The sequence below is a fragment of the Hibiscus syriacus genome, unplaced genomic scaffold (assembly GCF_006381635.1).
Source record: "Hibiscus syriacus cultivar Baekdansim isolate YM2019G1 unplaced genomic scaffold, ASM638163v2 tig00111947_pilon, whole genome shotgun sequence".
NCBI lineage: Eukaryota > Viridiplantae > Streptophyta > Magnoliopsida > Malvales > Malvaceae > Hibiscus > Hibiscus syriacus.
In genome coordinates, this window is record NW_024063219.1 from 1133128 (window position 1) to 1150150 (window position 17023).

General features: G+C 35.6%; 1 protein-coding gene across 1 annotated transcript; it reads right to left on the bottom strand.

The window, feature by feature from the left end:
- Positions 1–2943: 2943 nt before the first annotated feature.
- LOC120173335 lies at positions 2944–3928 on the bottom strand. Its single transcript, XM_039180533.1, has one exon. It carries the CDS (start codon positions 3739–3741, stop codon positions 2944–2946), a length of 798 nt encoding a protein of 265 aa, XP_039036464.1. The 5' UTR covers positions 3742–3928.
- Between the last annotated feature and the right edge of the window lie 13095 nt (positions 3929–17023).

Below are 17023 nucleotides of genomic sequence, written 5' to 3' on the forward strand. Positions count from 1 at the left end.
AACACGCAATACCCGGATGTGGATCTCCTCGTATCAGGGCACCCACCCCAATCGGCATCAGTGTAAGAGACCAGAGTAGAAAAAGAAGATGGGTACAAATAAATACCATGATCTAAAGTACCCTGAATATATCGAATAATCCGTTTGAGAGCAGACATATGATCAACCCTCGGATCATGCATATGGAGGCAAACTTGTTGGACGGCATAAGAGATATCAGGCCTGGTGAAAGTGAGATTTTGTAGAGCCCCTGTAAGACTCCGATACAAAGTAGGATCATCAAAAACAATACTAGACGTAGCACTAACCTTAGGCTTAGTGTCAACCGGAGTAGCAGACGGGTTACATGATGACATTCCTACAGGCTCAATTATTTATTCGGCATATTTGCGCTGTGAAAGAAACATACCACCCTTATGTCGAGTCACTGCAATACCCAAAAAATAATTCAATGGACCAAGATCATTCATAGAAAATTCAGAACTAAGAAGATCCATAATGGAGCACCGGAGAGCATGAGAAGAAGCAGTAAGAATGATATCATCAACATATAATAAAATGTAAGCCATATCTGCCCCATTGCTGTAAATGAACAAAGAGTTGTCACATCTACTACTAGTGAAACCAACAGATGTGTCAAAATCAGCAAAATGCTTATACCAAGCCCGGGGGCTTGCTTAAGTCCATACAATGACTTACGCAATAGGCACACATAATCTGGATGGGCACGATCCCTGTACCCCAATGGTTGATGCATATAAATTGTCTCCTGAAGCTCACCCTAAAGGAAGGCATTTTTTAGATCCAACTGATGAATTGGCCATGCCTTAGAAAGAGAAATGCTAAGAACAATACGAATAGTTGTCGGTTTCACAACCGGACTAAAGGTGTCACCACAATCAATGCCAACCAGTTGAGTTTTTCCATCACCTACAAGACGAGCTTTATACCTCTCAAAATCACCGTTAGAATTAACTTTATGAGTAAAAATCCACATAGACCGAATAACATTAACATCATGTGGATGGGGCACCAATTCCCACGTCTTATTTTTAATAAGAGCATTATATTCATCATCCATGGCCATTTTCCAATTCTGGTCACGAAGAGCTACTAATGGATTACGAGGCAAAGGAGACCTTGAAACCGTGGCATGTAATGCTTTGTATTTTGGATTGGGTTTAAAAATACCATGCTGATTTCTAGTGATTATAGTGGGCTTAGGTAGAGGAATAGTGGGAGCAGGAGCTACTGGGCCGGGTGAATCTTGGGTCGTGTTTGAGGTATTAGTAGAAACGGACTGGGCATGTGGGGAGTGGGCCTGTGGTGAGTGTGGGTCTACTGGGCCAGGTGAAACCGGGTCTGGATCCGATTAGGCAGGTGGGTAGACCTGGGCTGGCGTATGGGGATGAGTAGCAGACTGTTGAAGATGATTTTGCATATAAGGAGAGAGACCATTATCCAAATAATCATATGTATGTGATGATGGGGTATGTAATGACGCAAAAGGAAACAGATGCTCATCAAAACGGACATGACGACAAATGATGATTTTGCGGGATGATAAATCATAACACTTATAGCCACGATAATTAGGTGGAAAACCCAAAAAAACACAAGGAGTTGACCGGGCTTGTAATTTATTGATTTTGGTGGAAGGAACAAGAGGATAACACAGACACCCAAATACCCGAAGATGAGAATATGTAGGAACCCTTTGATATAGTACTTGAAGGGGAGAAATATTACCCAAAAGTTTGCTCGGAAGAATATTAAGAAGGTATGTTGCCATTTGTAATGCATGATGCCAAAAAGAAGGAGGAAGGGATGCATGAGAAAGAAGAGTACGAGTGATATTATTGATAGACCGAATTTTCCGTTCAGCCTTCTCATTTTGAGGAGAGGTGTGAGGACAAGAGAGACGAAAAGACATTTCATTCTTCTTACAGAAATCCAAAAATGGTCCATTATCAAATTCCCTCCCATTATCACATTGCATAGTTTTAATATTACGTTCAAATTGGGTAATAATATGGGCTTTAAAAATAATTTTTTTTTCATAAACCTCCGACTTTTGACCCAAAGGAAAAGTCCATAAATAATTCAAAAAACCATCCAATAATAACACGTAATATCTATGCCCTGTAGAACTCATAATAGGAGAGGTCCAAATATCACTATGAATTATATCAAAAGGTAAAGACGTACTGGAACTCGAAGACACAAAAGGCAACTTAATATGCTTACCGAACACACAAGAACGACAAATACTAGAGGTATAGTTTCGAGTACAATCAATACTTTTATTGGCCCTAAGAGCATCGAAAATAGAAGCACCCGGATGACCTAGACAATCATGCCAAAGTGAGGAAGAGAGGATAAAGATCACTTTGACTATCACACCTCAGGATAGGAATCTCCGTCGGATAATCCTTTACAGAAAACCCAAAAGGATCAAAGTCAACAGATACAGAATTATCAGTAGTGAATTTCCTAACAGAAATAAGATTTTTGATTATTTTGGGAACATGAATGACATTATTTAATGACAAAGGAGGATTAGGGGAGGGTAAACATGTATGACCATAACCACGAATAGGAATTGAATAACCATTTCTGACAATAATACCAGTATTATAATTGCTCAAATTAAAATAATGCGAGAGAGTACCGTTCGAGGAGGTTATATGTGATGTCGCAGCGGAGTCCATATACCAATATGAATCAGGTAGATTTAGAGCCATGGTGTGCATAGCAGAAGCAATGTCCGTAGGAGTATAAGAGCCAGACTGCCCATTAAAAGATGGAGCCATAAAAACCTGGTAGGCTTGTTGTGGAGGGAGAGGGCCCAATACCTCAGGCTCACGGTTTGGAGCAGGTGGACTAGCCCAACCTTGAGTAGGCATGGGATAAGGAGGAGGAGCCTATTGAGGCCAACCCCAATTAGGAAACGGAGCCCATCCCCAATTCGAAGCTCACTGCTGCTGGCCGTGCAAGCCACCCTTGCCAGGACGACCACCATAGCCGCCCTTGTTCTGCTTGCCTCCACCGTGGCCGCGGCCACCTGAATTTTTTCGGCCTTGATTGTTCTGCTTCTGGCCAGATTGTTGCTGCCCTTTCACTTGTCCCATAGGAGGAGAAATCATCGTCCTCATTTGATACAACTACCATGTCGGATTCAGAAGCCATAGTTGCCTCTTTGGCTAACCCAGACTCTTCAAGAGTAAGCATTGAACGGGCTTGATAAAACAGAGGAAGTGGATTACTTTGTCGGATCATCGTACCCACACCACGATATATAGCAGTAAGATCCGAGGCAAGTTGGAGTACAAGACGACTGTCAGACACCGGAGCCCCAACATTCTTCAATTGATCGGCCAGAGACTTTAGCCGTTGGCAATATGCCGAGGCATTGGGAAAGTGTTCCAACTCAGTGGTGGAGAAATCATGCTCAAGAGTGACCGCACGAGAATGCTTATTATCTTGGAATATGTCCCGCAGACGATTCCAAACTTCCATTGCTGTAGCATCTGGTTCAAGAATGATGTGCAAGAGATCGTTAGAAATTGTGGCGTAGATCCATGATAAGACCATGGCATCAAGGGTAGACCACATGTCGTAATCTCCCTCAGCAGCCTTCTCCTTGCTTTGATCAGAGGGGATGATGTGATGTAAGACCCTGTTCGAACATGCATGGACCTTAAACAACTCCGCCCATGTTGAGTATTGCACGTTCTCCATTTCAAGAATAATAGGAATGTGATTCCTAATGTTGGATACAACAAGAGCTGGGTGAAAGTTCTTGGATTGAGATATCGTTGCAAGAGAAGAAGCACGACAGAGAGAGGAATAGGAGGCGAAGAAAGATGGAAATCTACAGTAAGGGCGCAGCGGAGAGAGATCGAGAAACCCTAGACCTCTGATACCATGAAAGAATATCTTCGTTGCCTTTCTCATTAACAATCATCAGAATATATACACCAATCAGTAGCATAATTCTAGGCTAGAGAATAGGAGGTTAACAATATACAGAAGATATACTATATTTAACAGATACCCACCACTCCTATCAACGTAAAGTTTTCAAGTAACAAATCGTCAAATCAATCAAAGGGAAAGTCTGTAATGCCTGTTTTTCCCTCAGTAAAATAAAATTAGATTTATATTGATGTGATACTATTTTATTTTATGTATCATATCAATCAATAAAAATTTAAATTATAAAAATATATTTTATCGTTACATCATAAAGTGCATATTTTTTATTTTTTTATAATAAGTTTCTTCTATTTTTAAGACTTGTATATTTGAATAGGTACAATCAATAAGGGTAAACTAGTTATCAATTATCATTCTCATTTGAAAATCCTTTTTAATATATTAAGGATTTAGGTTTCACGTGATATTTAATAGAATTTATTTAGTTCTAAATTCTAATTCATTTAATTGATTGGATCGAGGATCAAATATAGAGTGATCAACCTCTCCTTGGATTTTTTTTAAACGTCGGTAATTTTATAAAGGAAGATGACACGAAATTAGTGAAGTAGGGAAGACTTGTACCTAATAAAGCAAACGAAAAGGACTTCCATTCAAGTTTTCAAAAGGAAATGAAACAATGACCGATCGCCGATGCACATGCAATATGATATGAGACTCACATTTAAAGAAAACATATATTGTTGTAAAATACATTTATGTTTTTATAGGTAAAATAGTTCGGTTGAAATAGAATGTTTGAAATTAATTTTGTACTTGTTCAATCACCGAAAGCTAGTAATTTATATGAATAAATCATGAAATTATAATTTTTTAATATTTTTAAAATATAAATAATAAAAGAAGACATAGATCATCTCGATGATTGATATCATCATAAAAACAATCAAAAGATTATGGAGAATAATATTTTCTTTCCGACTAAAGTAGTATGCATGAGATAAGATTATCCTAACAAAACAATGAGTCTTATTATTAATATCACACTACAGCCAACGAAAGCAGATGTGTTAGAAAAGAACTAAACATACTAACCATACATCTATCGTAAGAGTGAAGATAAAACCAACCTTAAAAGAAAAAAAGAACAAACAAAGATATGATCGAATATGTACAAGACAGGATGAAGTATCCATATATTTTTTTAATAAAGACGAGAAGATTTATCAAATAAAAAATAAAAATCAATTATAAATATATGAAATAGATATCTAAAATAGAGTTTGTTAAAAGTCAAATTAACGTTGATTAGATGGAAATAAATAATATATAGGTGAATGTGAGAAAAGAAATCAAGTAATGAGTCAAAAAAGAAAAAAGAAGAAGAAGAAATAGTTGAAGAAAAAACATTGGCGACAATTTACTATAAGTCTATTAACAGTAGTCCAAACAAATTTAAAATACAGAGTATGTTTATTTTATTTTTTTAATTAAAAATATAGATACCTGGATCTCTTGGATCATGTGCTGTGTCACCTCGGTTTCTTATTCACTGGTGATTAATGGTTAAGTAGACGAAAGTTTTAAACCTTCAAGAAGCCTTCGTATCTTTTCCTCATTTGTAGTGAAGGTGTATCTTCCCTTCTTTGCTGTACTTCTATTACTGGCAGTCTCAAAGGAGTTCGCATCGCTAGAAGTGCCTCTCTTATCACTCATATTTTCTTTGGTGAGGCTTCGAGAGAAGGGGATTTGAATGTAAAATTAATTATGGAAAAATACTCTGCTTGTTCAGGGCAAGTCATCAATTATGAGAAATCTTAGCTCCAATGTTACCGAAAATGGGAAGTGTTGAAGAATCGGGCAAAGATAACGAAAGAACACAAGAATTTTTAACGAGGTTCGGCAATGTGCTTACGTTCTCGGTGCCTAGGCGGCACTAGAAGTTTTATTTAATATCTCATAGGTTTAGGTAGGTTACATCTCTATTTATAATAAAAAACCTGGTACATAATTAATTACATAATTAACCTTGTACAGTACCGCGAGGGTATTTATGAGCCATACCTATCAAATCTCCACATTGGCGAATATCATGCCCCTTGGAAACTTCAATGTGGATTGGGTTACCTTACTTCTTTAACAACTCGAAACATTCAACAAGTCCAAGCAATGCTTGAACTTGTCTGTCGTAACTGACTTGGTGAACATATCAGCGGCATTCTCATCAGTATGTACCTTCTGAAACAAAATCTCTCCAGATGCAACCAACTCTCTGATCTTGTGGAACCTTATATCAATATGTTTAGTTCTAGCACGATACACCTGATTCTTAGCCAAGTGAATAGCACTTTGATTATCACAAAGCAACTGAACTCCACCTTGTTGAACACCCAACTCCTTCACTAAACCAGTAAGCCATAAAGCTTCTTTTGCAGCTTCAGCCGCTGCCATGTATTCAGCTTCAGTTGTAGATAGTGCCACAACAGATTGAACAGTAGACTTCCAACAAATATGCCATCCACCAAGAGTAAACACATACCCTGTCATAGATCTTCTATTATCCAAGTCACCTGCATAGTCTGAATCCACATATCCTACAACCAAAGGATTATCCCGCTGACTACCAAAAACAATTTCATATCCCACAGTACCCTTTAAGTACCGAAAAATCCACTTGACTGCTTTCCAATGTTGCTTACCAGGTTTAGACATGTACTTACAAACTTGACTAACATCATGAGCTAAATCAGGACGAGTACATACCATTGCATACATCAAGCAGCCAACAACATTAGAATACATAACCTTTGTCATATCTTCAGCTTCCTTATTGTCTTCGGGCACTGTTCTGATGAGAGCTTAAAGTGATTCACCAATGGAGTGCTAACTGGTTTTGCGTTGCTCATCGCAAACCTTTCTAGCATTTTCTCAACATAACCTCGTTGAGATAGCCACAATTTCTTTGAGTCTCTGTCCCTGCAAATTTTCATTCCAAGAATTTTCTTTGCAGCACCTAAATCTTTCATATCAAATTCCTGACTCAATAAGGTTTTAAAACCAATAACATCATCCATGTTATTCGCAGCAATCAATATATCATCAACACACAATAACAGAAAAATAAAAGAACCATCATCAAGGCTCTTAACATCCCCTGTCCTCTTTACTGGTATATTTGTGAGTCATACCTATCAGGAAGTATGATGTTTGTCATATTTTGGGTGTTACTATCACTAATAATGCTGAATCGTACCTTGGCCTTCCTTCTATAGTTGGGAGAAATAAAAGAGAAGCCTTCCTCAAACTCAAGGAAAAGTTTCAAAAACGAGTTCAAGGGTGGAGCACCAGACTCCTTTCTATGGGAGGTAAAGAAGTATTTATCAAGGTTGTTCTTCAATCTATTCCTTTGAATGCAATGTGTTGTTTTTTTTGCGTCCTAATAGTTTATGCAAAGAACTCGAAGCCATTTCAGCAGGATATTGGTGGCAAAAGTCAACAAATAAAAGAGGTATCCATTGGTGTGGCTGGGCTGAATTGTGCAAACTAAAACAGGATAGAGGCATGGGTTTTTGAGACTTTGGCAAATTCAACGTCGCTCTTCTCGCCAAACAAGCTTGGCGCATTGTTAGTAATCCAAGTTCACTTGTTGCTAGGCTTCTAAAAGCCAAATATTTTAGGTTCTGGTCTTATTCATAACAATTGTATTACCTCTGTTTTTATGGCAGAAGCTTTTGCAATTCTCCAAGGTTTACAATTTGCTCGAGATCTCGGATTTCCAAGGATAATATTAGAAAGTGATTCCAAAAAGATCGTCCAGAAATTAAGCGAGAGTACAATCAACTTATCTGATATAAGTCCTTTTCTTCGGGATGTAAAGGTTACAGCGGGAGCACTTGTCTCTTGCTCGTTCGTCTTCATCAGCAGAAACGACAACAGGGCAGCACATGCAATGGCTTTAGAGGGTTCTTGGCTCGTCTTCGATCAATTTTGGGCAGAAGATGTGCCAGAGGAAGCCGTTAAAGCAGCTGATGATGAATATCGGTTCATTGACCCACCATAACCACTTTCTGGATTTCTGAATCTACATGCAGAGGACTTTTCTTGTACCAGACTTTTGAGTCTTCCCTCTGCTCTCTTCTTTAGCATTCGAGCTCTCACAGGTGTCCTTCTTCTAGGCTGAATACTATCGTTTGATGGCCTACCTTCTTCTGAGCGTTCTCATGTCTTTTTTCTTAAGATAATGGTTCATTTTGTTTCTGGTCGCTTCGTTTTTTTTACAATCAAGTGGGGTCTGTCCACTTCTCTTTCTTTAATTTTTATTTGTAATAAAAGGTCACTCACGATTCCAATTTTTTTTTAAAAAGTATGTTCTATAATACTTAATTAACATTTTTTTCACAAATATTAAATCAGCCCCCTCTCTCTCCCTCCCTCCTCTCATCTTTTTTTTTTCTTTGCACTTTACCTCATTTTTTTTATAGATTAAATCAATTTCTTTTTCTTTGATTTTCTTTAGCCGACAATAACATCAATTTTGATGTTAATTGTCGATCGTTGATTGTTTTTCTCTTTATTTTTTTTTAAATTTTTTAATAAAAATAATTTTATATTTGTGACACGTTTATATCTGTCTTTGTGGTACGTTTTTCTCTAACTTTTGGTTATTTTCGTAATTTTTTTCTTAGGATTGGATTTGACATCGCCACAACTGATAAAAGTGTCACTTATTTCTTATCATGCTAATATTATTTGCTTTGAACCCTCGAATTGATTTGGATATGTGTTTTGTGTTCGTGGATAGTTTTCTCAGGTCGCTCAACTTTGATTTACGATTTGTCGAAGGTGTTTCAGTAGCTTCATCTCCTTATGTGGTTCGTTTGTCGATGCAGTAAAATTTGTTCGTATCTTTATTTTATTCGAGCTTTTTGATTATGTTTTTTTAACCTTTCATACTTTGATAATTGTGTGATCTAAGTCGTTAGTTTTTGTGTAAATGATTATAGAAAAATGTCATAATTATATATTTTAGTTTACGATTATACTTGTGAATCATCATTATAGTTTTGAATAATTTCTATTTTTAATAAAGCTAACGTATTTCTATTAAAAAAAAGAATAATGCCAAAAAAATAAGTCCCAATCTCATTCAAACAAACAACCAACCAACAAATCCCAATCTTGTTAAAACAAGTAACCAAAAAAAAAATCAAATCACCCAAAACACGTATACAACAGTATGTTAAGATCAATAGCTTCCAAAAACTCCAAAGAAAAAATCAAATACTGTCGGTCTTTGAACGTTCAAAATCATCTTTAAATTTGTGAAAGGACTGTGACAGAGAAAGGGAAAAAAAGAAGAAGCTATTACCTAATTTGAAGAGTGAGTCGATGTGTGTTTGGATTTAACTTAAGGGACATAACATGTTTGTCACCTTATTGGATTTAACATAATGGACAAAATTATTACAACCCAGAAAAAGAAGAAGAAGAAAAGAAAAACTTCGTGGCCAACGAGGAACCGCTTCGCTGTAGATTGGTATTTATATGAGAAATGGTTAAGGTTGTTCGAGATCAATGTTAAATTTTAATATTAATTATAATTAAATTAATATTTTTTGTTAGTACATTATAAACTTTATTGGTTGTGGCACTTAAGACAACAATTTAAATGAAATCTTCAAAATAGAATATGATATTGTTATAAGGTCTATACAAAGTGTTAATAATTCACATGATTAAGCATATAATGCGAATAATTAAGAACAAAAATTATAAATTTTAGAGAAAAAATTATATTTGATTTGGGAAGTGGAAGAGAAGCGGGAGACTTAAATTATCCACCAACTGAATTTGAGAAGTGGAAGAAGTGGTAAACAGTTTGATATTACTTAAATAATGTCTCACATTTGAGTCCTTGTATATGCAAAAAAATCTCTATTATGAGACTCACCTACCAAATCCAAGGGTGCGACCCGAGTCGATCCACATTAGTCAAGGCGAAGCCTTGGATCTGAAGGGCAACCAAAAAATTAAAATAAATATTAAATATAATTTATATTTAACAAAAAATATTTGACTTAAATGATACGATCTTTAATATAAAACTATAAAATTAAAAGTTCAAATCTCATTAATTTAAAAATAATAATATTTAATTTATTTATATTTTTAATTCAATTTTTATTGACTGGATATAATTTAGTTTTAATATGTTATATTTTTAAAATGTTTTTTTAATCGAGAGAATAAGTTAGAATTTGGAAAACACGTCTTTGTCTCCGTATTCCCTAAAATAAATGAATGTCATATAAGTTTGTTATCAGTCATTATTTGTTAGTCCTTTCCCATAATGGTTTTCTTTTTTTCTCCTGGACCACCTAAATTGACTTCTTTTATGAATTTTATTTACACATATGCGCTCATAGGTAAAAAGGTAAAATACACATTAAGTGCCTAAATTATCATTTTTATTCTATTTTAATCACTTAACTATTTTTTTTTAAAAGTATACTTAACGTTTAGTTTTAGTTTCATTTTATTCACTTGTTAAAAAATTAATAATGATATTGATATGTCATCATTAGACCCGACCATAAGGAAAAGTACGTTGAGCAACAACACAGGGCTCCCACTTTTTATTTTATTTAATGGTCTTTTTTTTTAATTTTGTAAAATGGTATCTATTGTAATACCCCGAATTCATGGTCAATAGTTCGGGTCAACCAGAGACCCATAAGTTGAGCCCATTAAATTTCTTAGACTAGTTTGGACCAGTTTTTGAGAGCATTGGGCTTAGGTTAGCCCAAGAGTTAAAGGTTAGTGGTGGTTTTAAGTTGGGTTAAAAGGAGAGTTACCAAATTAGCAATTTACCCATAGCTTGTTTTAAAGGATAAAAACCCTTTTATATTTAACGTTTTACGTGAAACCAAACTATTTTCCTTTCCTTCCCAAGAGTAAGTTTAAAGGAAAAAGCTTTTCAAGTTCCAAGCTTAGTTAGAAGTAATCAAGATAAGAATCCAAATCCTCACCCTCCCAGCTTTCATTTAAGCCCCTAATCTTGAGTTTTGATTATGGATTTCAAAAATGGATTTTTAAGAGATTAAAGGAGATTAAGAGATTTAAGCTTGTTCTAGTAAGTTTGAGCTATTTAGAGTGTCTTTAACCTTGTTTTAAGACTTAGGTAAGTTAATACTTTCTTTACTTATATTTGATTAGCTAAGGAGGTGGGAGAAAGTTCAAGGGCTTGAGGTAAAGAGAAAATGAATCCTGGTTGATTCGAGAGGAGTTTTAGCAACCCATAAAGCCAGGTAACACACTCACAACTTCCTTATACCAGTCGTAGATCATTATAAATGAGTTTTAGCTAGAAAGTTAAGATCTAAGCATGTTGAGTAGAATTCCATGGTAGATTTTTTTAATAAAGTGTTTTAGCATGTTTTAAAAGCCTTATTTATGCCCCTTAATACCACATAATACATTAATCATAATTGGAAACCTCAAGGAAGTCAAAATGGGGATATTGAGTGGGATTTTCGAGCCAAAATAAGACATTTTTTAGCAGGGGTATCAATATTGTATCAATAAGTACCGATACTTTTTTTTTCAACAGAGCAAGAATGTGTTTAAGTATCAAGAGAATATGATACTCATGCAAAAAGTGTTGATACTACAAGGTTGGTATCGACACCGGGATCACATTTCATATTCCAGTATACCATTTTCGTATCGATACTCAAGAGAGTATCGATACCTAGGGATGGGAATGGGTCGAGTTGGGTTAGATTTTTGACCCATCTGACTTCGACCGAAGAAGTGTCACCATCCACCTATCACTCGATCTGCCTCTGGTTTTGAAGGATTCTACCTGACTCGACATCAGACCTAAAAACCCGATCCAACCTGACCATACCCGATCAATTCCATTTTTTTATTTTCTTGTATATTCCCTTATTTTCTTACTAACCAACAAAATAACCAAGTATAAAAATAAAGTTAAAAATAAAGCAAACTAAAAAAAATCTAAACTATGAAAAAATGTATCATTTTGTTTTAAAAATAATCCCAAAAACCAAAATAAAAAATTAGAAGAAGAAAATCAATCCACAAAAAATAAATGCAAACTTGAATCTTCATTTAGGTTATAAAACCCTCATAAAAGCTTTAAAAAAAATATTGCAAAGGTGAGATAAGAGAGACGACAAATGGCATTTCTATGAGAAAAGTAAAAAAAGCTCAAAAGAATAAAGGAAAAATGAAAAAAAAAATGAAAAACGAACAAAATAAATGAAGAACAATAGAATAATAAAGAAGAAGAACGAAGAAGAAATGAGAAGAACAAAGAAGAAAAGAGTGACAGAAGTAAAGGATGAGAACAAAAGAAGAAAGGAAAAGTAAAGGAGCGACAAAAACTGAGTGGGAAAATGAAAGGAACCAAAATCCTAAATAATATATATATATATATATATGATGGCATATTTGCAAATATTTTAAATATTATTTTATATTGTATCGGGTCGGGTTGGATATTTTTCACCCTAAACCATACTCTGATCCAAACCCGATATTCTTTCCCATGCAATTTGACCTAACCCAAACCTATTTTTTTTAAAAACTGACCCTATAGGGTCGGATCAGATCAAAACCCGTCGAACTCGGGTTAAATACTCATCCCTATCGATACCCAAGATACAATATCGATACTCCCCATAGGAGTATCGATACCACTTCTATTCTTTTCTTTCCTTACAAGCTAACAGTTGAGTATCGATACCCCAGTGGGAGTATCGATACTCAAAAGGGTAGTATCGATAATGTTGAGTTAATCGATCGATGGAATAGACCAATAGGGGGTGAATTGGCAATTAAAATTTTAGTGGAAGCTTTTGCAGAAAATTGAAAGAAGTTGCACATCGATTTAGAGTGGTTCGACTTTCTCAACCAAAGTCTACGTCCACTACCTTAGCTATCCGCACTAAGGATTTTCCAACAAATTCACTAATTTGTTCTTTCTTTTGAGGTCAAAGAGATAACCTTACAACTCCCTCAAGAATATACCCCAATTCTTGAGAACACTCTTTCTCAAAGAGAAGATTACAAATTTGCTAACTTACAAGGAAATCCTCACAAGGTATATTGTTTGCACAATTCTAGAACAAAGAAAAGAACACTAAAAAATGAATACAATTGAGTACAAGTAGTGTTCTTGAAAGCAAAATGAATATTGAATGAAAAATAGGCTTGAAGTGTTCAAACAATTAGTTTGATGTTTTCTCTTTGATTCTCACTTGATTCTTGTTTCTTTTTGCTTCTTATTGTTGATCAATGGCTTCTAAGCTTGTTTAAATACTCATTCAATTGATTCTGAACGTTGGGGATGATTAGTGGAGTCAATAGAGCCGTTTAAGTGTAAAAACAATTAATAAAATCAGTTGGGAGCGTCAGTGCATCGATGCATACACAAGGTGATCAGTGCATCAAGTGTAAAATTCAAATATTTTAACCGTTGGACCCTTAGTGCATCGGTGCACTAAGAGTGCATCGATGCATCAAGTGCATTCGATGTTTCAAAATAGCCTGAGTGCATTGATGCATGTCGATGCATAAAATGCATTCGATGTTCAATTTATTCCATGGTGCATCGATGCATGGATTGATGCATCGGTGCATCACTTTGAAAAATTGATATTAGGCTTGATTTTGGTTCAAAATACTTTGTGAAAATTGTTTAAAAATATATGAAGTATAAAACACAATTTTACACATTTAGTAAGGTTTGAAATTGATCTTGAAAGACTTGGAGTAATAATTTGATATTCGATTAATTGAATCGAATATACTTATAAAAATCTTTGTAAAATCTTAGAATTCATTTATACTTAGTTTGTTATATCGAAACATCAAAATGTTTTCAACAGATACCAAAGGCTTAGTATCGATACCAAAGGTTATGTTGTGCAAGAAACTGAAAGGACTTTAAATAATATTGAGGTTTCCAAAAGCTTTAATTACTCCCAAATAAGAATACAAGTGAGAACAATAATGATGTTTAATTCAAATGTAGAAACGAGATAAAGTAGGGTGAAATAAGACTAGCCTTGTTTGTATGCTCGGGAAATGATCAGGACACCCAAGTTCATTTTTTAAGCTAGCAATGTTGAAAGTATAGATTCAGTCTGGATATATCCTTAGAGAGTTCATAAAGCACTTTAAGCTAACTAACTAAGGCTAAGGCCCGACACTCGCAATGGGTGGATTTATAGAAGGTGTGGTGTCCGATGCAGAAATTTCGGGGGGTCATCCTTGGTAGACTAGAGGGGTCTTTGAGCTTCAAGATATAGAAACCTCAAGCACAACATGATGTCTACCATAAAGTAGAGAGTGAGTATACAAGTATACTCACTAAATCAAAGTAGTAGACTTGATAGCTTGAGCCTTTCAATGATATACAATTAGTATGATTTAGTTATTAGTGTGGCATTGAGCTAGTTAGCTCAACGTTTAGAATTTGTTTCCTTACACATATTAGGTGGAACAATTAAGGTTCTTAGAGTGTCTGAGGTCCAGTCCTAGAGCAGATCAAAGTATATCTCAGTGTTTTGAAGGGCATATATATTTATAAACATTGCTGTAAAGTTAAGTCGTAAATGTATTTTGAAGTCGGTCTATATTATTATTTTTAATGTAAATATTTATTTTGGGATATCCCTAGTGTACAAATTTAATTATATTTTTACAGTTGAAATTATAAAGAAAATAGTCATTTTAAAACAAGAGAAATAAGAAAAATGTTGGTCAGCCACTCTAGTGGTTCCGTGTAGCACCCTAATTGGTCGACTGTGTGTTGTAATGGTTTAGGGTGTTATATTTAGTGGTACCAGAATGAGGTTTATACATTCTTAAGACCCTCAAATTAGTGTTGTTAAAGAGTTTATGAGTACACATGCTTATAAAGAATTATGTCATACTTCTGTATCTGCAATAGTAGAATTAATTCATTGTTTTCTTCTTAATATCATATTTTAGATATGGATAAGAGCCCAGGCCATAGTAGAGAGGGTAGAGACAAGAGTAGAGCTTCTTTAGCCAATGATTCAGGAGATGAGTTTATCCTAGACTCCGAGCACAGAGAGCCTTAAGACGTAGGGGTAAATGAATGGATATTCTTTAGAAATTTGACTACTACCTTAGATCGTATAACTAGATCTCTTTCTATGACGTCTGCTAACCAACCAGTTCATCCAGCCCATCCAGTTCCTCTAGTAGTAGCACAACATGAAACCCCAACAAAGATGTTTCAGAGGTACCGTACCATCGATTTCTTTGGTACAAAAGATGATGATCTTGTCGTAGTCAACCAGTGGTTAAGAGAAACACTCAGGACCCTTTCGTCAGCTGCATCTCACCCCAAGGGTATGTTAGACTGTACCATCTCCCTGTTGAAAGGTGACGTGATAGACTGGTGAGAGACTTTGGATATGTCGTTAGATCCCGAGCAACCTACCTAGGATCGATTCTTGGAAGAGTTCATCTAAAAGTATGTTAGAGAGGCTCACATGGATACAATGAGTGATTAGTTTGCTCATTTAACCTAATGGAGTATATCAGTATTTAAGTATGAGGAGAGTTCATCCGGCTGAGTAAGTGTGCCCCAGAGTTAGTTTCGTTTGAGTATTATCGCTGTAAAAAATTCAGGAAAGGTATTCGTTTAGATATTTTGATGCACTTAGCTGTAGATCCATCACGAGTTTTCCCTGAGTTAATTCGTCAGGCCAAGGCAGTAGAAAGAGTTTTAGCAAGGAAAACAACAGAATATGATACTACTTCTGGTCAGGGCAGAGAAGTTGTTGAGTCAGCAGAACCGTCCCAGTTATCCAAGGGGTCGACAGACTTTCGGGAGCATTGGAGAACCCTAGTGGGCCAATCTAGCAGACCGACACAGAGTTTTATTGGGGGTGAGATTAGGATCAGTCAGCGTAAGAGGAAATTGTTTATCGCACCAGTGGCTAGTTTTGGGGGATCATCGAGAGTGCCTTCTCAACCCAGTTGTTCTCTCTGTGGTAGGAGGCACCCATGAATTTACATGCTTGGGAACATGGGTTGTTACTGTTTTGGATCCCTAGACCATTTTCTCCAAGATTGACCAGAAGCTTAGGATGTAGCTCCCATGTCGACTTAATAGTCAGCTCCGATAGTTCAGAGGATCCCAGAGAGGGGAATTTCTTCTACTCCGACCAGTAGGGGTGTAGTTTAGTCTGGAACTAGTATGAAGCCTAGAGTTATGGATCGTTAGTTTACGATCCAAACTCATAAAGATGATGATGCAACTGATGTGAACTCATGTATCTTTACCCTATTTCATATTCAGTAACCATCCTAGTTTACCTAGTGTCCAACCCTTAGGATTAGATGTTTTAGTGGATAAGATCTATTGTAGATGCCCTGTCAAAATTTTGAGGACGAAATTTCTTGTAGGAGGGGAGAGTTATAATACCTCGAATCTCGGGTTAGTAGTTTGGATAAATCCGAGACCCATAAGTTGAGCCCATTATATTTTCTATACCAATTTGAACTAGTTTTTGAGAGTATCGGGCTTAGGTTGGCCCAAGAGTTAAAGGTTATTGGTGGTTTTAAGTTAGGTTAAAAGGAGAGGGACTAAATTACCAATTTACCCATAGCTTGTTTTAAAGGATATAAACCCTTTTTATTTAGTGTTTTATATGAAACCAAACTATCTTCCTTTTTTCCCCAAGAGTAAGCTTAAAGGAGAAAGCTTTGCAAGTTCCAAGCTTAGTTAGAAGTAACCAAGGTAAGAATCCAAATCCTCACCCTCATAGCTTTCATTTAAGCCCTTAATCTTGAGTTTTGAGTGTAGATTTCAAAAATGGGTTTTAAGAGAATAAAGGAGATTAAGAGATTTAAGCTTGTTCTAGTAAGTTTGAGCTATTTAGAGTGTCTTTAACCTTGTTTTAAGCCTTAGATAATTTAGTAATTCCTTTACTTATTTTTGATTAGCTAAGGAAGTGAGAGAAAGTTCAAGGGCTATAGGTAAAGAGAAAGTGAATCCTAGTTGATTCGAAATGAGTTT

Bases quoted from the DNA above. Each gene is read 5' to 3' on its own strand.
- LOC120173335 (XM_039180533.1), bottom strand. From the start codon at position 3,741: ATGGAGAACGTGCAATACTCAACATGGGCGGAGTTGTTTAAGGTCCAT.